Source organism: Harpia harpyja, chromosome Z (assembly GCF_026419915.1).
Source record: "Harpia harpyja isolate bHarHar1 chromosome Z, bHarHar1 primary haplotype, whole genome shotgun sequence".
NCBI lineage: Eukaryota > Metazoa > Chordata > Aves > Accipitriformes > Accipitridae > Harpia > Harpia harpyja.
The window spans coordinates 41,063,085-41,089,431 of NC_068969.1; the positions used below are offsets into that span (position 1 = coordinate 41,063,085).

The window sequence follows — 26,347 nt, forward strand, 5'->3', positions numbered from 1 at the left end:
TACCAGACACACAGCATTTTTTCACCAAAGCTCCTGTGCATATCAAGACACTAATTCATTAACACAGGTCTTTCTACCCAGGCAATCTTTTATCCATTTTCTGCTGTGACTTAAAGCTGAAAGGACATTAAGTGACAGCATCTATGGGGTGGAGAAATTTAAAACCTTTTCTGCTCACGTGTCTCACCAGGGCTGAGTGGAGGTAAGGATCACCTCCCTCAGCCTGCTGGCAATGCTCTTCCTAACACACCCCAGCATACTGTTTGCCTTTTTTGCTGTGCATTGTTGGCTCTTGGTCAGCTTGGTGTCCACCAGGAAGGACCCCAAGGTCCTTCTCAGCAAAGCTGCTTTCCCACCACTCAGCCCTCAGGGTATATGGATGCCTGGGTTGTTCTCCCCAGGGGCAGGACCCTGCATTTGTCTTTGTGGAACTTCATGGGATTTGTGTCTGCCCACTTCTTCAGCCTGAGATTCTTCTGAACAGCAGCACACCCATCTGGTGTTATCAGCCACTCCTCCCAGCTTTGTATCATCTGCAAACTTGTTGAAGGTGCGCTCTGACCCATCATCTAGGTCGTTAGTGAAAATGTTAAACATTATTGGCGCAAGTACCCACTCCTGGGGTACACTGCTACTGACGGGCCTCCAGCTGGACTTTGGGCCACTGATCACACAGTGACCCTCAAGCCAGTTTTCTGTCCGCTTACCTAACCTGTACTTTGTCATCTTATCTATGAGGATTTTATGGGAAACCATGTCAAATGCCTTGCTAATGTTGAGGTAAACAACATCCACACCTCTCTCCTTGCTCACTGAGTTAGTTACCTCATTGTGGAAGGCTGTCAGGCTGGTTAAGCATAATTTCCCCTTCATATATCCATGCTATCTGCTCATGATCACTTCCCATCCTTCATGTGTCTGGAAATGGTTTCCAGTGTAAGTTGCTCCACCAGTTTCTCAGGGATCGAGGTGAAGCTGACCGGCCTGTAGTTCCCTGGCTTGATCTTCTTGCTCTTCCTAAAGATAGGAGTGATACTTGCTTTCTTTCAGTCTTCAGAAACCGCTCCCTATCACCATGAACAAAAGATAATTGAGAATAGCCTTGCAATGCCATCAGCCAGCTCCCTCTGCACATGTGGGTGCATCCCAACAAGCCCCATGGACTTAAGTATGTCCACTTTGTTTAAAAGTCCCCTAACCTGGTCATCCTCCAGGAAGATGCCACTGAGGCATTAGGATACCAGTTTTGACAGTGTCTGTCACTCCGAATCCCACTTCACTGGCACACTGCATGGGAATAAGCATTTAGGTTCAAATTCTTCAACCAAAGGGTCTGTTATTTCTATGTTATGTTTGTGCTTTGCATGAGGATGAGCATAGGAATGACTGTCACTATTCCCAGCTCTTGATGCCATGACACTGCACCAGCCTTGTTCCTGTATTCAGGGATATCATCATATCTCCAGCCAAACTATTTTTGCTGCAGGCAAGAGTTTAATCCTCTTGTTGGTCTTCCTGCTTCATCTTTACCTTCACTGCTTTTCATTGTGACCAAAAAAACTTACTTTTCTTTCAAAATAAGTTGATATTTTTCCTTGTATTAGTGAGCTTAAAAGACAATGTGCAGCATTCCCGTGAGCAATTCCAGACAGGCAGATCACTGAGATTCTTTTACAGTTCTTTCTGCCTGAAGACAGTAGTTAATGTTAATGCTTCTTTGTGCTGGTATGTGCTGTTTCAGAATCAGAGGGATACTTTTCCAAAGAAGTTAAGTGGTTGTGAAGTCTTTCAGTAGAGTTCTATTTTTCTGCTGTAAGTGTAAAACAAAATTACAAGGCATAAGACAGACCTTATGATGAGGCACTAGCCATTAGATTATCTTATCTTTGAAGAGAAAGGTATTAAAATGCTTACTTTATAACTATTCTGCAAAGTATCTGCTTTGAGTGAACTCCATGGAAACATGTCTCATAAGGCATCTGGGTGGGGTGGACGTAGTAATTGTCTGGAGTGAAAAAAACCCTCGGATTCTGAAAGAGATCATAAAATGGGAGTTCACTTGAACACAAGCACAACGGTGAATACTAGCTGAATGCTGAACGCTATATATATTTTGTAGGTGACAACTCCAGCCAGAGCAATGCTGTGAAATGCAGGTTAATCACTGGGAAGGGGAACTGAATTACTCCCAAACAAAATAGTTGTCAACTTTTTCTTCTTTGGTAAAGAGGAAGGAAGCCTTTAAGCATTTCATAACTGCAGAGATGATCTGAATTCAAACCCCAGCTTTGATCAATCATTCATTGGAATTGGCAGAAGTTTGGAGCAGAGAAAGAAATGTTCCTTACCCTGACATGCAGTCTACACTTGCAGGTTCTCCCTTCAGGAAAGAGGACTAACAACTGGACAATATGCCAAATGTGTGAAATGGAGGAAGCCTCCCACTTCTGAAAAAAAAAAAAAAAAAAAAGAGCCAGAAATGTAAAATGATCTTCTCTTGTTTCCTCTTGTAGAGCTAATTCCTTGAAAGCTACATTCATTTAAAGTGACTGAGCTTGATTCACTGAGCACTGGTATCTTTGGATCAGGCCCAAGATTTCTGCTGTGCAGCAAAGGATGAGTAAGGTGCAAGACCTCTGTCTCCAACATACAACATGAGTTTACCCACAAATACTATTTCAAGTGGGGTGAGAGGTACTCAACACCTCTGAAAATTAGAAAGAAAAAGAAAAAAAGTTAATGATTATAGCAGAAATTATCAGTAGTATCCATCACCCCAACAGTTATGCATGAGAAACAAAATTCCAAATAAAGCCTTCAAATTTTCAGTATCCTTCCTGTTCTTTCTTTGTCTTCTGAACTAAATGAAGAGAGGGTGTTTAGTGGCTTGGTCTTGTGTTCAAGTTTGCTGTATTTAATAATTTTTTATGATTATTGAGCTGAAAGTCACTGAAGTTCTTTACCTGTATGCAAATCTACATTTTAACTTATTACCTTAAGATGAGACATGCATGTCTTTCACACTTCCATATTTCAAGAATTGCTGAAATTATATTGTTCAAACACACAAAAAAAAAGCCATTTAGAAATCTTTCACACAGAGAGAAGACTGAAGTTAAAGCTGGAGTGTTCAAGAGAAGGAACTGTTTTACACTGCAGCTCACCAACAGTGCGCATGTGGCTTTCCTGTATCAGTACAAGATTTTAGCCAATCCCAGTGTGATGTAAATTTGGAAGCACAGCCAGGTAGATGATAGCAAATTTATCACTAAGTTGCACTTGTTGAATGCTGATTAAAGTTAAATAAAGTTAAATGATGCAGTCATCAGATAAAAATTACCATTAGAATCATATTAACCGTGTGAGATTAATTCAGTGGAAGATAGTGGGTCCTGCAAACAGGATTTTAAGAATGAATTTTTGTAACCTTAATGGATGAAAACACTAACCCTGAGATCTAAATGGCATGACTTGTTTCCTGGTCCTTGAAAGCAATAGTCAGATCTGCAAATTTCAGATGCATTAAGTGGCTTACGCCATTAGTCTTTAACTCTCCAAATTGCACAGATATGAAATTTGCCTTGTTAATGCCGGGCTACTTTAGGCAGTCATATTTTTATTGCTGTGCATCATTTGGCGTGATTCAATGTTAATATCTTAAAGACATTTGGATATACAGTCGTTACCATCAACATAAATACACAGACTTATTCATCCTTCAAAATGTATTGTAGTAAAATTAAGTAGAAAAGCAGTAACAGAATAAAGAGGAGAAAAATTGTGAACTCTGTAGCTTCTGTATGAGATCTGCTTACCTTCTGTTGGATGATGCCTCTTTCAGGCTGGAGAATCTCATTTATCTCCAGACTGCTTTTGACTTTGGGGCAGCAGGAGTATTAACATCACTTACATTTGTGCTCCCACAACCTGATCCAATCTTGGCAGAGAAACAAAAACATGATTTTGTTAATTTAGCACCTGTTCAGAATCATGTTTTAGCAGATCTTTTATAAAACAGAGCAGACATGCTCTAAAGTAGGAAAACAACAGGCTCAAAAAGCAATGACAAGGATGCAGTTTGTCTTTTTCATACAAACTAAGTGGGATATAACTAGCTTGCTTACTTCTCACTCACGTGACTTCATATACGCATTTGACATCAGCAGTGGTCATCACCATTGCTGGCTCTTAACTTCACTTCTCACACTTCCTTCCTCCAAACATTTTTTAAAATATTCTCTGTCCCTTTTGTCAGCAAAGAGCTGGGAAACAAAAACTATTTTTTTGTCCCTCTGGTGACAACAGGCCACTCTAAAATCTATATGAAGTGTATTTCAGCAAAATACAAGTGACTCACAAAGTAAAAGTTTCCAGAGTATAGACCTTAGTCAAACAGCATGATGTCCTTCACAATGACTTTACTGATACAGAGGCCCTGAAGTACTCCTGTGTTGTTTCAACAGCTGAACCTTCCCCTTGAAAGAAACCTGAGATTCCCATGAGATCCTGTGTTTAAATCCATCATAGTAAATTCCTTTTCATTTCACTAGCAAGGAAGACAGGAAAGCAACAGCACCCTTTGGCTAAGGCTGTTCTGTAGACTGCTCAATATTCAGCCGTTTCCTGGGCTATGGTCTTCTGAAAATCCAAGAGAAGATCTTTTTTTTGAGAAGAAAAAAAACCACTGAGAAAAAAACCCTGGTCATAGCTATGCTTGCAATCCTGAGTTACATTTTGAGTATGCATATGCAGGAGAGGCAGTAGAAAATCAAGAAGTAACTTCACCTCCTCAGCACGGGCTGCCAAGTCAAGAGAATGAGCTGCAACAAAAACTGGAGTCTGTTATCTTTTCTACCCCACCTTAAAGTTTCTCACAAACACCTATTATAGTATCGCCACTCCTCCACACTGTCCCTTCCATGTTAGTATGCTTTAGCTTTAACTATGTACTGCAGAAACCTTTACACTGCCACTGCATTGAGTAGGGGTAATTCCTTACCCTGACTGCTTGGGCCAGCAACAGCACATGTCCTCTGAATGGTCACCTGGCTGCTCACTTCCAGGTGATCCAAAATAGATGGCTTAGGAACTGTGGCTGGCCTCAGTGGCATAGGCTCTTTTGTAGGGGAAAACAGGATCTGTTCAAGAAAAGAAGCTTAAACTCTGTCATTTACGAGCCTCTGCTTCACATTAGCTGAGTGCAGTGAGTAATAGTTCCTAAAGTTCCTTTACTGCCTCCTACTAACACATATTAACACCATGTCAAGGCCAAAGTAATGGCTTGTTTCCAAAAGGCATAATACAGCCAGACACTGCAAGAGGATATGTGCTTTCTGCTAACACATCTACCTGATTAAAGAAGTGCAGAGTGGCTTTGTTTCTTTTTCCTCCTCGCACATTTCCATGCACTGCAGCGTGTATGAATGGATTGTCCTTGAGACAAGCATGCTGCTTATCTAAAGAGGAAAGCCTGGTGTCAGGAGTTTAGCGCACTTGACATATCATAAAATTAACCTTCAGCAAACACAGTTATGAAAAGCCATGTTTAATGCTAGGGTTATATTTACATGTTGAAAGACAATATGTTTCCCTGCTGTAGCTAATTTAAAACTCATGTGTGCCATTGTGATGGGTGTTAAGTTAGATGTGAATGCTGATATGTATTAATCAGCAGTTAACCACCAACAAAACCGATTTTCCTGAGGGGAACACTTTACAAATCACAAGGGGTTGGACAGTCTTTCTGAGTATTTCCAAGTACCTATAGAAAAGACAAAGGGTGCAGTCTGTGGGGCCCAAACACAGCTATATACCCACCTGAGGACGTGCCATGGACATGATCATTGGCCAGCCCAGTAGACAACAGCCTCTATTAGCCCCACATGCAACAGATGCTAGAGTAACTCGGTATTGTATTTTACGCTTCCTGCCATCCTCACTTTTAGCCCAGTTTCTTTCACTGGCAATCTGGTTTTGCCAGAAGGCTTTTTCCAATTCTTCTGCTCTTTAATAGTGAATGCAGGCTGAGATTTAGGATCCTCGTTTGTAGATCTGTTAATACAATCTGAGGACTAGATAGCAAGAGATGGGCTTGTGCATGGGATCCTGCTATGACATTGTTGCTGCTTGGTGGAGGGGACAGACAATTCTACTGCACTTCTGTATTGTTCAGTAATCAGAGGGTTGATCAGATCATACAGGTTTTAGTTCACAGGACAGAAAATTGATACGACCTACTTTTAGGAAGACTCATATTCTAATAACATGAAATATGAGGATGAAAATGTGGAAGGAAGGGCTGGCAGACACTTAAATATGAGTAAGAATAAGCCAGAACAGTGAAAGCCTTTAAATTCCACATTCTCGCAAAAGCTTATCATGTGGTTAATTTTTACATCAGTGGAAGCAATAATCAAACTGGCACTTAAAAGCTTTCCAAACATAAAAAATTACTTAAATGTTTGCTGAATCATAGATGCTATTCTTTATTTCTTAAAAAATGAAAGTATATAGTGAAACACAAAACAAACACATGATCCTGCTGAGGCTGTATTCCAACTAAATTCTGACTTGAGTAAGTATGTATTTCCTCTCTTCTGGCTCAAGCAAGTCTTTGCAACCTTCTTGTATTTGTGGAGTATTGTATATTTAGGCTGTCCGCTCTCATCCTGGAGATAGCTAGCTTGTCATGGCAGAGGAAATGATCAGTAGGCACAATCTGATTCTTCAAAAAATAGTGAATAGCTGACCTGGCCTGTTATGCATACTGCAAAGTCAGTATCAGCAGCAGTCCATACACATTGCTTTGCATTTAGGTGTATCAAAAATGGAGACATGATGCATTTATCCTCAGTGACCTGTTTATGCCCAGGGGAGTGAGATTTAAGGGAAAAGTTTAAAAACACCTCTAAGCTCGTGATAACAATTTGGAGAGCCACAGCCTTGACTGAAGTTGTATAACCCCCAACCCCCAGCACATCAAAAGACACTGAAAAAAAAATTAAGGATGGGCCATGTTAGAAGTAGGTTAAATGAGCAACAGAACAGAGTTATCCACTAGATAGAAGTTATAATAATACTTAGTATCTGGTAATACACTAAGTGTTCAGATATTGGAGGGGCCTATACCATCAGGCTTATAAAGGCCAGCATGCAATTGGAGTGTGGATAATCACTGCCTCTTTGTGCCTAGGAGTAGAAGAACATGTTCTCGAAAATCAAAGGTGGACAAAATACACATGTGCATTTTGGTCTGGAACCAGACCAGGTAAGTATCTTACATTCTGTCTCCTTTAAGCCTCAAAATGGATTTTTAGTGGTGTTTGGACCTCACACTGTGTTTTTCCACCCAGAGGGTATTTTCAGTTTAAGTTCCTACTTGGTTTGGCTTTCAGTTTTGGGGTTTGGGTTTGGGGTTTTGTTTTTTTCTTTTTTGGGGGGGAAGATGGCATGAAAGGAGCAACTCTGGGTTAATGGATTGAAGTCTGCTGTAGGTGACACCCTCTGTCCACACAGCAATAGGTCTTGGGTGTAAAGGTCTTCCTCTGTGAAATCTACACCAATCGAAGGCTAAAAGGTCTTCCTAAGGAAATTAAAACAAAGTAGGATCAACCCATATCCCATTTCCAAAATGATGCTGAACATTTGCTTTTCTATACTTCTCTAAAAGTCATTCTGGGTGTTAGCATCTTGGCAGACCTACAGGACTTTAAAATGCTACATTGTCATGAGTTATATTTAGTCAAGTGGTAAATAAGATTACCCTTTATATGCAATTCTGTTTATATAGCTGAGTGCTGCCTTTCCATTTATTTCATTAATTCTTTGTGGCCTTCTTTGTATTTTTTTTCATATTTTGTGTTAGCTTCTGAGTTTTGAGACCCCCTGAGTGATGTGGCATTTTGGTCCCACCAAAGTCATAGTAACTCTGGGTGCAATTTATTATTGCAACAAGTTTTCAGTCTGTTTCCAATTGCCAAATGTAGAGAAAAATTGTTTCCAGTAAAGCACATGAACTAATGGACTAGTTTGCTGTGTTGTGGCTGGCTTTGGTCTGTACTGGATTCAGCTGGTTGGTTTGTTACTGTTTACTTCATATTTTTATTACTGTGTGCTGAGATGCATTGCAGCCAACAGCTTACACGTGGATTAAATAAATAAGGGAAAAGATGATAGTGCCCTGAGAAATTAGCAGATCTGCCCTTTGTGAAGGGGATGACAATTTCCACCTACTGTACCTAGGTGGAGGGAGGACTTTTTACTTGCACTCTCCCGCCTACTGCAGGATGCCATCATTGTTCCTATTTTGCTGACTGCGACCAACAGCAGTCCCTGCTTCTCCAGCAGCTCCAGATAACTGGTTTGATGTATTGCTGGATGGACGGGATTTGCACTGCCCTGCAGTCCCGCTGATACAAAAATGCCTTTAAGATCCTGCCTTTCCCATCCTAATCTACAAAGGAAACAGGAAAAAGGAACTTAAACTCCCTGTACTCAGACAGCAATGAGACTGTTCCAGTCTGTGCCAGTGCTACAATTTCTTGCCTGTGACTTGTAAACAGCATACCATGCAGAAGAGTAACTGGTAAACGTGTGCCCCAAGAAAAGGATACTCCATGAGCAACTGTAAGAACTGGATGGATATATTTTGGAAAGCATGGACCCTTTAGCACATCTAGTTCTCTATGGATTCAGCCTGATGATTTCAGGTAAGCCTTTGCTTTAATATCTGTAGTCGACCTGTCATGACTTTCTTGTTTCTCACGCAATGTGCAGACAAAACGCATGACTCCCTACTCCTTACTCCAGCACTTATATTTATTGATTTAAGTACCTGTGTTTGTTTCAGTGAGTCCACTTATCTCTGTGCAGTGCTCTTACAGTGAGTGAGGGCAGGACTGTGGCCAAGCTATTGGGGAGGATTTAGCTACATGTAGAATCTGCTCCTACCTCTTTTTAATCAATCGTTGAAGTCATTTGTTGACACATAATGCACCTTGCAACAGGGTTTGTCTTCTGTCTAATGATATTAACTTTTTCATAAATCTCATTACTTTGAAACCATTGAAGTCTTTCCCCAAGAATATCTGCTCTAAATACAGACTAAATATTGAGTTTTTCTCTGACTGACTTTATGAACTGGTTGTGCAGCAGGAAATGTTGCTGTTTCTAGGTATTCCAGTATCTGATTTCAGACAGGTTTTTAGGCAAGATTCCACAACAGAAATCTAGATGAAAGCCAGTGGACAAGAAGGACAGAAAAATGCACATTATAAGAGAACAATTAATAACACTTCACATGCAGCTAAAGAATGATTCAGTATTATCAGCAAATGCCGTTAGTTCAACAAGTCAGAAGTTAGTCATAAGAGACATCTATGGGAAGGTACAGAGAAAGATTATACTAATGCAAATTTAGTTTATAGTATTCAGAGCATTAATGTTAGAGATGCTTTTCTGACACTATCACAAGCAGAGCCGTGAGGAAGCCTGTGCTCTTCCCACCAGATTCTTATTGAGTATTGCTTTCACCATCCATATTTTGATTTTCTAGACAGTTTCTTCTGGGTAACATACCAAGCAAAATCTGTAAAAGAAAGAGAAATACAACTCACACAGTAACCTTAGACTCTTAAGTCACTTCTAACCATATCATTGAGATATGCATAGGTTGTTCCAGTCCATTTCACAGTAAAAAGGCAATGTGCTGCAGATTGTGCTGCAATGAAAACCAGAAAGTAGCAAGAAAAGGCAGAAGTCCTCATTGCTGTGTAACCTGCTTTACAGTTTCCAGATCTTCCTGATTAGCAGCATGTTAATAGCTAAGTGAAGTTATGGACAAATGAGTCTAAGATGTTACTTTTGGCATCTATAAAAGGAAAAAAAAAAAAAGGTTTAAAATCTGTTGAATGTGTGTTTGGAAGTACTCTTATCTAGCCATTGCTGTAATAGGCTGCATATTGTTTATCAATTCCTCTTTCCTGGCTTAAGTTTCTTGATTGTTTAGCTGCACATTGATTCAACCTACTTAGCCTTCAGATCACTTCCAGCTTTTCACTTTAAGGACATATCTGGCGCTGTAAGCATTATGGATGGAGAAGAAAAGAAAGTCCAGTGACCCCAACTCTTTTTCCTTGTCTCTCCTGTTTCTCTACGTGGTAACATACACCTAATTGACACAGAAAGCAAGCAACGTTCATTAAGCCACAAGTACAGGAGAAACAAAAGTCAGCTGCAGAGATTAGCTATAAACATGGACAGTTCAGTACTGAAGAGCTGCCACTCACTGCCTTTTCCACAGGGGCTGACCAGCGAGGCGTGTGCCGTAGTCACACCCATCTCAATAGATCTGTCAGCTTTCCCGCTTTTGTTTGAGAATGATATCATGTTTCCTGGGGCGAGCTGTGGAAGACAATGCGAGCCTGCTTTCCTCTAGATACCGCAGGCGGAGTTCAGGAAAGCAGGAATGACATTCCCTGAGCGGGGAGGCTTTACACTCAGCACAGGCAGTGAACTGGCTTAACCTTGTCTCTGATGATCGTAGGCATCTCTGGGTGTGGTGCTGGTATGCACAAACCACTCCACCCTTTTCCAAGGTGAAGACCATCGGCTTGGCTCCTGCTATGAGAAATGGCCTTTGATTTAATGCCTATTTCTTTTCTTTTTTTTTTTTTTAACAACAGTACTCCGTTTGCAGCTAGAGCTAAAGATCTGATTTGGATGGTAATGTTCGAAATATATACAAATGCTCACTTTTGCACTGTATAGATGGTCACTGCTTGCCATAGCAAATGTTCAATTAAACTGACAAAGGGTTGATTTAATCCTGTTGGGATTCTTGAAACTAGACTGAGCATCACCACATGTTTTTCTTTTGGTTGATTCTACTCCAGTCAACATTTTGTAGTATCAAAATGATCCTGGTATCCATCCTGAAGTATGGATTCAAACCCCAAGTTTGTGGCTAGGTACAGTCTGCTAAGTCGTGACCAAAGAAGAGCTGCAGAGTCACCTATTTACTTGGAAGGCTGGGGACAAAGCAAGTAATGAGTGTCAGAACTTGCCTTTTCCCTCTTAACAACATCCTCAGATGGTCTGAAAATTTGCTTGCAGCTTCTCACAGTGGGCTAACTCAGAAATGTTCATGTGTGAGCCTTATTTTAGCAAGATGGCCACCATCAGTAAGAGATTTGTGGAAACCAGCAACAATTAAAACCAGTTTTAAGCACATTTCTTTGACTGTTTCTGGCAGGAAACAAATACATTGTCAGATGTCCCCATTCTCCAAGACAGAAAGAATCTTCTGTGCTATAGCTTTGCTCTACCAATAATCTTAGATCCAGTGGGTTTCTAAAAATGCTGGATTATTTTTGTGTGTGTGTGATTTAGCTGTTGGAACCATATATGGTAAAAGACTCAAAAGGTTATATTAGCCTTTTAAGAAGCGTAACAGTGGAGTTAACAGTGCAGTGGCATCCAGTAGTAGCTCTCTATTATCCCTATTGATGGTTGTGTTTTCTTGGGGATCAGTAGGTGTTATGAAAAAAACCATAAATTGTATTTATTATCATAATAATGTGACTCATTTACATATTTAGAAAGTTAAGCAGCTTTTAACACAAGCACCATTATGATGTTGTAGGCTCTTCAAAATTACAAGAAATCATAATTTTTAGTTAGACTCAACTGTTCTAATAATTCTGTTTCAAGACTTGTTTTTCTCTTGTGAAGCTTAACTTAACCTAAAGAAAACCTGTATTAACCTCTGGTTAACACATGCCTGTGACAGTGAATATGAATGTCATCCTTTCCATAATTAAAGGGACTAGGCTTGTGTGATTATCTTCAAATATGCTGTTCTCAGACCAAAATGGCACCTGAAGTTCAAACAGTCTGTCCTACGGCTGCAGTGCTGGGGTTTTGAGCCTCCCACAGCCAAAGCAGTGGACAGAAAGCACGTTGGGACTTTTAATCTCCGGTATTTCAAAACTATGCTGATTAGACATTACACTGACACACAACCTTTCAGACACTTGAATTATCAAACTACTAATGTGACTTGCAAGAGAAATTTGAAAATGGATTTCATTCCATGTTCCTGAAGTGTATTCGATTTGTGAGACACAGCAATTGCATCTGCCTGCAACACATCATAGGTTATTTACCCAAAGGGAACAGTACCCTGGTGCCTTTTTCATGAGTCTGAAATTTACATGGAATTTAGACTTTTCTTGAGATGTAGCTCTTCTTGAGATGTTCTCTTAGGACAATCATGACTACAAAATCGATGGATCTGTTTCATGGGAGAAAGCAAGCTGTTCTGTTTTAGTTACATTGTTGGTTATACGTTTGCAAAGAAAAAAGTTCCAGCTGTGACCTAAATCATCGCTCCCTGACTCTGCAGCTAGAAGCCAAAACCAACAACTTCAGCCTGTGCAGGCAATTCTGTGTACCTACCCTAAGTGGAATTACAAAAGTGGGCTGATTCTCTCCAGTTCTTCTATTTTTTAGCTTTAGAGTTTGCTTTTGGTGTGTTCCTGGGTCAGACCTAGTGAGAGGTAGAGTAGCTCTCAGGAAGCCTGTGCTCCCAAAGGCCATTTCAGCAGCTGGGAATAGTCAGGAATGAAAAGGCATTGCATCAGACCCGGAGGAATCAAACCTAAAAGGGTGAAATGAAATCACACTACATGCACAAATGTTAACTTATGCTATTGTTTTAGATACATATTTCATATATATATATATATACACACATGTATACTAGATTTTTGGGGTATTTAGTCATAATTAAGCTGGTTGGATGGATTACTTTTTTGCTGAAATTTCATTTCAGGGAAAAAAATGAAGTTGTAACATTTTGCAGAGATGGTCTGATACCCACAAAAATTTCATCATCTGGAAGGCTTTAGGTGGACAAGAGGGAACAGAGAAGTCAGAAAGACTGACTGCAGCTGGCTTTAGGACAGGGGAGATGTGGAGTTGGTCCTTCATGTGCCCATAGTGAGAATTACCTGGGTTGGAAACCTGCTTTGTGTCGGTCACATAGACTTGAGCCTGCTTGGCCCAGACTCATCTCTTAAACACACAAAAACCCCCTGTTTGGCTTTCCATGGAAGACCAAGTCATTGTGGTGTGGAGGGCGTTGGGTAGGCACAGAAAAAATGAACGAAAAATGGATGCACCTACCACCTGTATGAGACAGACATATAGTTCCATTGACAGCTCCCACTGTGATGCAAGATCTACCTGGGACTGGAGGGATGAAAATCTTAGAGAAATTGAGATGAAGAAGTGTCTTCCAGAGACATTGTCTACCCTGTGCTAGTGGCAAGATCACGCTTAGGATGCTGTTCTGCTGTGGTTTCAGTGGAGACACATAGCAAAGAACCAGCCTGAGTCTGAACTGGAGACTTTCCTGTAAGGAGTTTAAAATGCTGATCAATTTTTAGGGTGCAGATTTGATAACTGTTCTCCAACTAACACCCAAACTAAGAACATGCACTAATAATTTTAAACAAGGGTCATATCATAAAGAAGTAAAAAAAACCACCAAAATTCATTTTTAAATTCATCACTAGGAAATGCAAACACTTTTAGGGTGTGAATATATTAGGCATTTCCTAAGTTCTGAAAGGATTTTTGAAAGACAGGTCACAAACAACTTTTCTATATTCAAGGGTAATATATGTAAACTTTTTGCTTCAAGGTTGATATTTTGAGTGCCTGGTTTTTATTTACTTTTTGCATTGTGTCAGCCTGTCTAATGAAGTGGCTTGGTCAATTTCCCCTTTGGAGTGTAACAAGTCTCCCTCAACAACACAGTTCCATCTGCACTTCTGATAGTTCTGGTGATTTTTTCTTGTATTATTTTCTGAACAAGAAGGTTTCCCAGTGGTCAGGGACCTTAGCCTCATTAGTCAAAAAGCGTGATTAGCACCAGAAACACCTCCCACCACTCTGCTCAGAAAATTCAGTAAGTGGCAAAGTGAGGGTATGCTACTGTACAGGCAAGAACGTATTAAGAGTACATCCATCCAGCAGCCAATGCTCACAGACACTTCCAGACAGTTAACCTTATGCCTGTTGTATGCACTGATGTATCCTATGAAGACTAATTGATTACCTACCTTAGTTTGCATACTTCAGCTTGGCACATGTGCATAAACAACATACATTACTCATAAACAACATACATTACACATATACAGTGTACATAGTAGCTTCATAATGCAACTTACAAGGACCACCCTTGTTATGGACGTATTTATTCTTGCTTGCAAGTACTTTCTTGAGAGTAGTACCCGTATTGGGCAAGCTGCAAATCCAGCCAGATGTAGCTGAACTAGAAGCCTATTCTACTCAAGCTTTCCCACTTTCCTCACCCTTTTTCAGCATTGCCTAGCACATCATCAGGTGGTTGTTCAACGAGCAATTTCTGCTGATATGTTGTTTTCTGCTTTACTTGCTTATGGTCAACCAGGCCTAAGGAGAAGTCATGAGAAAGCGTCTTTCTACATTTTGGTTGCTTACACACACATATTTAGGCACCCTTGCTGGGAAACCCCCAACCAAGCTGCACCAGTGTTTCTCTTCTAGCTTTTACATCTTAAAAGATTGCTTTTATGAGTTATGAAACAATTGAAATGTAGAGAAAAATCACACTTTATTTTACAAGAAGGCAGTTGTGTTTCCTTCAACTGCTCCAGAGGTACCCAAGGGCCTGTAAGAAACCATTAACCCTAGTAGCTTTGACAGATTATTTTATTTTTCACACTTGTGCTCTGGTTTTCCCACTACTGCAAAGTAGCAAAGTGATGTTCTGTCACTAATTTTTTGTCTCTTATTAGTTTCACACTACCTTCCCTCCACAAATAACACCCTGTTTCTAAGGGCATGAGGTCTCGGTATTTGAGCTGTCCCACAGCTGCCCAGTAGCATCACATAAGATACAAACAGTAAGATTCTTTCCATGGACAAGAAAGGTTTTATTGGAAAACCTGACTTTTTCCTCATTTATGAGCTGCTTTTCAGCAGCATTTCTGTCTCTCTCCCTTTTTTCCCTGCTGCTGCTGCCGTGTGGCAGAGAATCTTAATCTGTTTTGGTAATAATAACTTCAGCCTTGTTTTCCTGTGGAGGACTGATCTGTCAGAAGAGAACTTGACTCACTGGGAGAAATTACCTGAGCTGCTTCTATCTTTGCATCCCAGATGAAGTTTCCAGGACTTTAAGAGACTACTGAGCCCATAAAATGAATATGTGATTTCAAAGCGCACCCAATTTGATTTTTTGGAGAATGAACAAAAAATAACCAAGACTGAGAAAAGAAATGCTGAGTGCACAGAAAAAAAAGGAAATAAAGATTACCAAATTGTCGTGTGGTATATGTTCCACTCTCCACATGAAAAATATCACCAAACACCTAATGTTGTGGTTAGTTTCTGACTAGCTTTAATATTAAGTAAGAAGTACTCTTTTTTTTTTTTTTTTTTTTTTTTTTAAGGGAAACACCATAGGAGGATTGGGTCTCTATTTTGTTCATTTCTTCATATTTCACTTGAATTATTTCCATCCTGATTATCTACAAAATTGGTGAACTGGTTAATTTTTAAAAAAAGTCAATGTAATTTATTCAGTACTTCACTAAGAATTAATCAAATGCTATGCTTTTTCAGCAAAATTTCTTACATGATTGCCACTTGTATTCTTAAATAGATTAGTTAAATTCTTTTAATCATCTGGTGTGTGATTTTATAGTGAAAAATACAATTAAAGAGGGTACAGCTGAACTGGTAACTACAAAACAAGACACAATGAGAAATGCTGAGGTTCAGGCTATTTAGCAAGTTAGGTTTGTTCTATATCAAAACCTTATTTTTTTCAAGCAAAGAAAGTGTTTGGTGTTGTTTTTTAAGAGATGTGAAGGAGGAGGGGTTGATGACTTGACAGTCTGGGACATACATTTCCATCAGTCCCAAAATTATTTTTAAATACTGCAGTGGGTGTCATATGCAACTGACTGTTCTACTTCCAGCATAACACCAAACCTAATCTGAGCACAGATTCTATATTTTCCCTGCTAGCGTAGTATCTATATGTTTTACATTCATATTCCCAGGTAGTTAAGAGCAGAAATAATTTGTGTTCCTAGCAATAAGAGTAAAAAAAAATAAGAACTGCCTAAGCATTTCAAATTACAAAAACTTTTATTCCCCTTGCTTCACCTGATGAAAAAAGGGGTGGAATTTACTGGAATTTTCTGCCCTATCCTCTTCTTTTAAATAATTAGTACTTTAAAAATATTGATCTTTCCACTTACCTCTTACTACAGCTCTTCTTTTTCCTCTGTTATGCTCCAAATGTCAAGGGAAGGACTTCCAGCTTATAATCACTTCAAGCAATTAATAATAAAGCTCTACAAATATAAGGAAAATAAATACACCATTAGATGTGTAATGTCTAAACAATTTCTTTCCTTCCACTACTACTCGGTATTAATTAATAGCTAAAACAGTTACTCAGAACTTTGCATTCTCAATACACCTTGCAAATATGGACTAATGATTAAATATGTGTTTGGGGGGGGGTGGGGTATAGTTATCCTTCACTTTGATGGAGCTGACCACTCTGGCTACTTGCTATGGTAGAGGAGTGTTAGCCACTCCACAGTATTTAACACTTTTCCAATTAACAGACAATTTTGCAAAGGCTTCACATTAGGCAGAAATTGTCTTGATTATTTCCAAGTTTTCCTGGGGACCAGATAAGGGTTAACAGTGTAAATCTGAAAGTATTTGTGCAGGGACTTTCTGAGATGAAAGGACAAGTCATAACACTTTTCTATTCTCGTAAGACTTGCTGTGTGTACTCATCTATGGCATTAAACTATCTCAGCTTGAGATTGCTGCATTGTTTTATTCCCAAACTGATGTCTAGCACCAATTCTGATCTAGGGAAGTGATGTTTTAAACTTCATTGGAGACTTTCTTGCTCTCTGAGCAGACCTGTGTCTGGGATGTGTTCCAGGGAATTTCTGAGAACTGTTTCTTCCAGCTGGTCCTGGCTGAGTTTTGATGGTGCAACACAGCACAGAAAGCATGATGACTCTCTGCCCGTATGAATGGCATTATGGTAGGGAATGAGAACACACAGGGACTGCAGAGACAGTGTGATACACACTTATTCCCTGTTCAGCACTATTTCCCCAGGCAAATATGTACTAGAGAAGCTGTGAAAGATACAGCCAGGTATCACCTAGCAAGAGAGAGCACAATGCTGTAGTTAAGAGTGGGCCAAGAGGGACAGCAAAGGTCTCTGCATTAATTTTGCTGTCTGACTTATAGTGAGTGTGCTATTATTTAAACCTATTGTTTTAGAGGATGCCATTTTCTCTGTGCTGGAAGGGCTCAAAGCACTGCACCACAATGAGCGTTTGTCATAAATACTGGGCAATGAATCCTCCCTGCATGGTATCTCTCATTTCCAGCATTAGCCTTCTGCAAGTGCTCTCTCTTCTCAAAATCTATTTGCACACACAGCAAATTGCCTTCCTGATAAGGTCAGTCCTTCAAGGACCAGGGCAGGAGTCAAAGGACTTTTTCAAGGAAGCATAGAGGATTGTCACTGATACAGAGACAGGCTGTTTCCTGTCTGTGTTTTTTGTGCGTTTCTCAGAGAGCTAAATCCTGTTGTCCTTATTTGTTCCTTATATACTCAAAGTCTTCATTAACATCAAGGGTAGGATTTGCCTAAGTTTTGCCTGACTAGGTAAATTCCTTTTTAGCAAGGACAGTTGGGTTAGTTTAAGTTGCATTAGCAGAAAGAGATGCTGTAAGAATCCCTAAGCATAAAGCATATATGCATTTTACACTTTTCTGGTTTTTTCTCTTCCACAGTCTGAGGGCAGCAGCTCCCAGTGGAGTCAAAGAAAGCCTTCCTATCACCTCAGAGGCCTTAGGCTGACTTTAAATGCCAGTCCTGCTAGATCCTGAGTTGAACGAGTGAGTTGCCTTCAAGTCAATGTGCTGATAGGGCGCTTTTTTTGTTTGGGTTTGTTTTTTTTTTTTTTCAAAATACACCTAAAGCATAGCTTTTCTTAGTGCAAAACTTTCACTTGGATATATTTTAATTTCTGCTTGCAGTATATTTCAGCTGTGAAACCTTAGCTGCCAAATCATGCTTGGCGTATGATTCCATACTTATGTATAGATATTATTACTCACTTTTAGATGCAGAAAAGCCTTCTAGTGTTTCTCCAGGAAGACATGAAACTCCATCTGTGCTCCATCTGCTTCATGCAGGTGTCTGGGTTACTCTGCAGTGTTTAATATGACAAAACCCCACCTATATTTAGACAATCAGAACTCTACCCATCCACCAGTGGCTAGAATTTGATTCATGCTATCCATCCACCAGTGGCTAGAATTTGATTCATCTGGAATAATCACAAGTGTAAATAAGCAATATGCCTGTGGTTGTTCTACACCTTGATGACACGATTTGTGTTACCACCAAGAAACAGAAAAGTATGTAGCAAATACCCTGAATCTGATACGATATTGCTTTGCTATGTCTTGCATAGGGATCAAAGGCAACATGAAAGCTAGTCCTCAAAACTCCGACTTCTCCTACTACTTTTTCTCAGCGTATTAAAAGGTTGAGATGCAGGGAGGGAGAAGAGGTGTTATCTTTCACCTTTCAATCTGTGTTGGAAGTCAGAGGAACAGAGAAATGCTAGAGAAATGGAGCTGGAGCCCTGGATGAGCAGCCATCCTCTGAAGGACCTCAGCAACTTGGGCCCATACCCCCGTATTGGAAAGATAGTTGCAGCTTTGTGCCCTGTGGATGCTAGGCAGAAACACCAAAATATTTCAGTTCTGATCTGCAGCACCCTGCCTGACCTCAACACAGATAATCATGCCAAGTCACAAAGTTTGGATCCAGATTTGATTCTGAGTTTCACAAACTTTCGCAGAAATCAGGATCTTGCAGTTTATGATTTTAAGAATATCTCTACCTAGCCTGTGATCCTTGCTGATATAAACTGAAGCCCTCTGCTTTCAGCATTGGTGACTCTTCAATAACATCTGCTTTCAGCTGATACATCATACCTATAGTAAGAGCACAAATATTCTTCATATAAAACTAAAAATGTTGAGATAAATGCCCTATAAAATGAATGCACAAGTCTGACCTCATTTCTATCACATACCTCTTTAACTTTTTTCAAAGGTTTATTTTTGTAATGTGCAGCAGGATGAATTGACTTCTCCGACCTGCACCTTTATGCAATATTTACTTTAACGGCTGTTGCATCCTTTCCAGAAGGTTTAATTTCTCCATTATGTAACTGCAAGTTATCTGGGCTGGCACATTAAAGGGTGGTAGCTGTGGCAGACTGGCTGGGTGTGGTGAGTGTCAGTGTACTGTGAGATACTTCAGTCCCCAGAGTGGTTGCTGGTATTGAAAGCAGAGGAGGACCTCCTCCCTTGGCCCCAGCACTACTGAGACACACGCAAAGACTGCAGTCAGCACTAAGACCTTTTGACCTCCCTTATCTAAGACTATACCCCTTCCTTCCAATCAGAGGAACATTTGGAAGCTGAGTGGCACTAAATATTGAGTCTCTTTGTGTAAGTACAAAATATTCTTGTATCCAAAGCAGGAAAATAGATGTGACGAATAAAAGAAATCAATTATTCTTCCTGTTTTAGATGGAAAAAATGCTAGTTTCCCTTCTCCTTACCCTGAATTTCAAAAGTAAAGGGAAACGCCTGTTGTCTGCAAATTGTTGATTATAGGAGAGCTGTATTTCCCTCCTGCTATGCACATTTGAACAACTAAATTTGTAGCACTCTGCCAGAGACTGTTTAAATTAGGCTTGCTTCTATCATTTTCAAAGAACTCTGATTTCCATGTATTTCTGGCAGTTCTATTGATCAAAGGGAGCCATTTCAAATTGATTTAAACGTAACCTCATAAAAAATGGCTTTACTAGTGCCGCCAACTTGCTCTTTGTTCTTGGGAAGGTTTCTTTGTGCCATGGTTCTCGCCGCTGTCTGTTAGCACTTCGAATGGTTAATATATGAATGATTATGAAATCATTAATCCAAATTCATAAAACAGCTGAAAAAAAGACTCCAAATATTCAAAGTACTTCCAATTCCTATAACTGAAAGACATATCTGCTTTACATCAATTCATACGTATTAAATCCATGCAAAGGACACCATTAAACTGACAACTTACTGTCTGCTGACCCTGTTACCAGCAAGGCACCATATTTGAGGCATTTATGTACATGTCTAACTATCCGAAGATCTATCTGCTTCTGCAACCCACAGTTTTCCTTGGGCTTCTGCAACAGCTCTTAAAAGAAATTCCACAAGTTTGCAAGGCTTATTTCCTCTTCTGAGAAGAACAAACTCCGTCTGTCCATGACATAAAAAGTAAATCCTGAAGTCAGTGTAGTTAGAATAGTTAATCTACAGTCTTCCTATTTTGCATAAAAGCTGTGCAAGACACCAGCCAGAGAAACCCTGAGTACTGGGTGAAAGAGCTTACCTGGTGATTTGATTGGCCACGTACTCAAACTGCAGTAAAATTTTTTCACTTGCTGCTTTTTTCCCTAGGTAAAGTGGAAGCTGCACTGGACCTCATACTGATCAATTCATTCCCTCTAGTGGGCAACTCTGAGACATCACTTATCTGTATCACTTCCAAATGGCGTTCCCATGAGTCTATCACAATAGACCGAGACCAGGAGGATGTGACAAACCAGCACCGGGAACCACTGGAAGTTAATGAAGATTCAAAGAGGGCGACAGCCAAAACAGTGGTGTGGAAGAGGGAACAGGCCAGTGAAACTATTGGAGCATATTACTGTGAAGGGAAACTCAAGGATGAGGTGACAAGGATACATACCATGAAGATGCCACTGCGAGGTACTGTATGGTGCTCAGATCTGAATTTTGCATGTCACTGCTTGCAGACTGGCAGTTATTCCCAGCTGACACAAGTGGGCACAAACATGGCTCCACAGCAGGCAAGGCAGTCTGGAGTCAAAATAGACTTGGCTCAAGCCTGTGTTTTTCTTCTAAAATGCAGAGGCAACTGGTAGATACTAGCTGCTAGTCATTTCCTCATGGAAGTTAGTCAGACACCTGTAGGTATTCTGCCTGTATCTGGCTATGGCCAGGAACACAAAGTCAGGTGGCAGATAAGGTAAGTACTGGCCTCACTGACCCCATGAAATAACACATGCAGTAACTCCTGCACTGGGTTTTCTGCATCCCAGACCCTTGATTTCTAAACGTGTTTCCATTGTAAAGTATTGACAGGTCTGAGATGCAGACAGGTAAACATCAGTATCCCTTTTTTTTAGTAAATGGGCAACTTGAGCCTAGAAAATAACTGCTTTGCCTAAGGTTCAGTCAAACCTCAGATCAGCAACATTGGATCTGCACAGTCTGTGTCAGTATGAAAAAAACACTCCAGCTCAGCACCGGAAAGAAACTCTAGAGAAGTTTCCCAAAATCTAAGAAGGTTATTCACAAAAATCCACTATGGATTTCACTATTGACTTGGTTTTCATTTTAAGGCTATGCACAGTAGAAAAAGCAAGTATGATAGGGAGATGTTGGGATGAGAAGGTGGGATTTCCAAGGTCCAGCACTCTAGCCATTAAATTAGATTTTCTTATGTGAAAAATTTTGCTTGTCTCTGGACCTCATTAGGCTTCTGGGACAAGTTCCAAGGCAGAGATCACCATAAACTACAGAAAAGTGCAAGAAATTTTGGCTAATTTTCTGCAGTAAATCAAGGTTTCAACACTTCAGCCAATTTTTAGTAGACTTCAACGTATTGCTAATGTTTTGTGCCATGGCAGCTGGTCTGTTGGGAGACTTGGCACCTTTTCTTTATAAGGTTAGTGAGAGCAGTTATCATTGTTGGTATCTCCTGAAATTATATAGCAAATTTAGAAAAAGAGGTTTTTCATTTGTCCAAGCTACAGTTAGTGTGTATTTGTTTCTTTTATTATGGGAACGTTAGAAGCAAGGTAGGCAGGACAAGTTCATTTTTCTTTGGCTTATGTTTTCTCTGACCCAATGTGGTCTTTGAAGGGTTGGATGGATCACCAAGAAAGCTCTGCAGATGCAGGCTGACAACTCCATTGTTTCAAAGTAGGCTGCAATGAGGAGGAGATAAGATAACAGTCCATGGAAAGTCAATGCGACCCTGTGACAGAATGCCTGTGAGCTGAGCACATCTCTGGCTGTCCTGTAGAAAAACCTCCATGGGTGGAAGAATGTCTTCTGAATCGATTATTTTTTTGCACTTGGTATCTGTGGACCTAGGAGCAGAGAATTTAACGTAATCAAACTTTGAGAGCTTCCTATGTGACAGAAGTTGTTCTAACCAGAAGTAACACAACATTCACACCAGCGGTAGGTAGGTTTCTTTGAATAATTTCTGGGTTTGAATCCATTTCTCAGATTTTCTCTGCTTACACTGACAACATTTGAGCTAGCAACTCGTCGGTGAACACGTATAATATAATCAGGCTAGATGGGTGAGAAAGAGGCTCAACAGAAATTCTCAAAGCTGTTAAAGTACAGAAAAAGAGGAAGAAGAGGTCAGTGAGGGACTGTGAGGTTTGGCAAAGCATCTGTAGTTGGAAAACAGGCTTTTTTCCCCTTTACTGTTGTTGTCTGAATAATTTTTAAAGACAGAATCTGTTTTTCAACACCAAAAATTGAGCAAGAGTTGAAATGTGCAGTTTCCCATTGAGGACACAAAAGGCATGGGAAGGAGCAGTACCTCTGAAAATCGAACCACTGTTCTGCAGCCTCGGGGCAAGAAGCTGCTGAAACACTCGCTAAGCATTAATCATTTGGGTAGCACCACGGACTTTAGTGGGAGCTGTCAACTGCCTGACTATATACCCATTATCAGATATGCAGATACAGTGAAGATTTTTGCTGCATAAAATGGAAAGATAACAGGTCCGTTTTCCTGTTTTACTCTACACATGTGCCATTCTGAAAGCAACGAGTCCATTCTCCTGAATTCTTCATATTGTAGCATTATGGTTACACATGTAATATTCATACGTGTAATGAGAGGGAACAGAGTAATGCTTATACTGTATACAGCACACATATCTAGAATAGAACAGTATATAGCCTGTTCTGCATCTAGTCAAATAGAATTTATGCAATTCTCTACACAATAAATGTGTATTTTCATATATATGATTGAGTTTCCCCCACAGAAACTCTCTAGAGCAGGCAAAGGGACAATAATGGAAATGCTAGTGACAGAGTTATGGCACTTGCCCTGCAACTCAGTTCATTATGTCTCTATAAGGAATTGGCACACTCGAGATGTGAAATCATGAAATACAAGTCACAATCTAAAAACATGTTGGAACTGAGCCCACCAGGGAGTGTACATTCCTTTCCATTGCAACAATACTCTGAAGAAAAAATCTTGTGGTTAAGCTAAATAACATAAAAGAAAAGAAAATGGGAATACAAAAGTTTAATATCTTGTTAAAACAGTTAGTAATGCCTCACTAAATTTGGTCTAAAAATCACTGCAGCTGAAACACTTAGGATCATTTGTAACTAGCAATTCATTTTTGGGAATGCTGTTGAATTTTATTTTCCTAAATAGATCATTATTTTCACCATGCATTTGTTAATCATAAATAACTTCTAACTTGGGAGCTGACAGTAAGTTGGGACTGCTTTCAGTTTTTGTTTGCCTGTTTCTAATGAGATCTTCTTTCATTATTCTATATTAGAAATCTCTGTTTCTCTGAGTTGTTAAGTTCAGTTACCAGTGCCTAGGTAACATGGCAAATGCCCAGTAGATTCCCATGCATGTTCTTAGTACCGTGCAGGAAGAGTCCTGATGAAATTGATTGGATAGCACTTACAAAGGAATGAAAACACATGGCAGAGGCTCAGAGCATAAACACTAGAATTGCACAGGGGATGGAAATCCTATTCTGCAAAGAATTGTGACTTTTCAATAGCTGTCTTATTTCCAATCAGAAATAAAACATTAAAATGACAATTTCTCAAGGAAATAAAATTCTGGGAGAGAGGTTGGCTTGGATTGATAAAAATATCTTCATTTTTACTCAAATTTTCTTTCTTTAATTTTACATCACATGACATAACACAATAGAAACATTTTGATTTTTAATTAAAATGCCATTCTGAAATGGAAGTATTAAAATGTTCTTTCCTCAAATATTGCAAGAATACTACCCTTTTTTTCCCCCTTGGATTTTACAAAATAATATTGTGGAGGTACTAATACAGTTTCAGCCTCATACAGACTTTGATGTAGCATTTACCCGCTCATTTTTCACAGCACTATTCACATATAATATAACAGAAAGTTCGTTCATAATTTTTTATCTGCTTTCTGATCCTATCACTGTGTATTTCTTTGCCAACAAATTTCAGCCACAGACTCCAAATTTGTTTCCTGCAACCATTGGTATGAACCAAATTATACTTTATTGGCAGTTTTCTAAAAATGAACCAAGAAAAAGAGACATGACTATAGATAAATGGCAATTTTTTATTAATAAGTTGTTTAGCAGTTCATACTAACTTGTGTATGTGTTCCTTAAGCAAAATATTCCCTGTGAAATAAATGCTACTTGAATAGAAATGGAACCTGTGCAAATGCAGAGCTGACTAGGAGCATGAATGGCTCTTCAAGGATTCCTTCCAGCTGAGGCTCAGGTGGGTCTTTCTGTTGGAAAGGTCCCACTTACTTACCTTGTTGGGGAGGCAGGTGGCAGCAGAACTGGGCTCCCAGGAGCTGAACAAAAACAAGATGTAGGACAGATTTACCCAAGAGGAACTTGCACAGGAGGAACTCTAAGGCTAAACAGCCTCCAAAACAGAAGAGAAAAGGGACTGGTGAAAATCAATGCCTCACTCCCCTGGGTGCTCTGAAAGGGAAAGTACAAAGGTGTAACATTCTTACTCAGATAAAGAGCTGAATAGTTTGGAATTTAACTTTGCCTAGAAGCGTTTCTGAAAATTTTTTGCCATAAGACTTATCAATGACAGTATGGCATAAAAACTCAGAGCTAAAAATGTTCAGAAAACCTGAATTTGTCTTCAAAAAGCTTCACAGCCTTCCCTTGGAATTTTCCAACTAAATGAAAGGAAGCATCCTTAACTACTAACTTCTTTCTAAGTAATATTGCCATTAAAATTATCTTTTCACCCGTTTCAAAAAGTACTATTTCTTGAGATTCTTCTGTTCCTTCCCCAATTATCTTCTGATCTTTTTTTCCACTAGTAATAATAAGGAAAAGGCAAAAAATTTGTGAAAATCCCTCTATCTACTACTTTGTTCTTTTTCTTAAATCAAGAACTATAAACAAATATATAAAAGTACTTTTTTGTTTAAGCAGGAAAATGAATTTCAATTTCCCAACTGGAAAATTGAAAAATATCACTAATCTAGACAGTTCCTCCCACAGAATCTTTATTTTAATTAAGACACATTTTCAGATGAGAATATTTTGGTAAAAGTACTACTGGGTGTGAATATGTTTTTTTCTTTTTTTCTTAGTGCAAGCCAACACTCTCAGTATTTATAGAGGGCATGGTGAACTAACACAAGCACAGACCTACTCTACCTTACTGCATCTCCCCCAGACCCTGCATGACTGTGGTGTCCTGAACTATCTTGACTGTTCTGCATCATAAAGCTTAAACAGGAGAACTGAGTCACTCAGGGTATTTGCCAATGACAGCTAGTTCCCTACAGTACATTTTCCAGTACTTTATCCAGTCTGCTTTAAAAATGTCTCAAGGGATGAAGAAACTTGGGAAAATGTTTTACAGCCAGTTGGAGCTCCTAGTTAGGAAGTGTTTCCAGTTACTCAGCCAAAATCCTTTTTTTTTTTTATTTCATGCCTGAGGTTCTAGTGACAGTCAGTTGTTTCAGGGTATAGGTGAGTCCTCTGTCATTGCCAAAACATAGAGTTGAGGTTGCTGGTGATAAAGAATCAGTGTGTGCTCTAAAGAAATTTAAATGTCAAAATCTGAGTCAGGGTCATGCTGTAAACCATTCTCAGCTTTCAGCCCAGAGACCAGATAGAGACAATAACTGCTGCTATTTATCCCACACTTCTGTGCTGTTCTGTTTTCAGCCTCATTCCACCCAGTGGCATTAACTGTTACAGCAAATAAGGGAGAGCATGTGAATATTTCCTTCATCAGAATGGCAGCCAAAGAGGAAGATGCAGTGATCTACAAAAATGGTAATTAACCTTTCTCTCTTGTCTTTTCTCTTCCTGCTATCATTGTC

General features: G+C 39.6%; 1 protein-coding gene across 2 annotated transcripts in view; it reads left to right on the forward strand.

The window, feature by feature from the left end:
* Positions 1-8,303: 8,303 nt before the first annotated feature.
* The window catches only part of TEK (TEK receptor tyrosine kinase), a 43,128-nt gene continuing 25,084 nt past the window's right edge, over positions 8,304-26,347 (forward strand). The window contains exons 1-4 of one of the 2 annotated variants that reach the window (XM_052776044.1): positions 8,304-8,708; positions 17,893-17,997; positions 20,629-20,940; positions 26,190-26,300. In XM_052776044.1, the coding sequence (XP_052632004.1) occupies positions 20,922-20,940; positions 26,190-26,300 (130 nt within the window). In that variant the 5' untranslated portion in view covers positions 8,304-8,708; positions 17,893-17,997; positions 20,629-20,921. The remainder of the gene's footprint in view (positions 8,709-17,892; positions 17,998-20,628; positions 20,941-26,189; positions 26,301-26,347) is intronic. The other variant, XM_052776043.1, reaches the window with a different exon arrangement.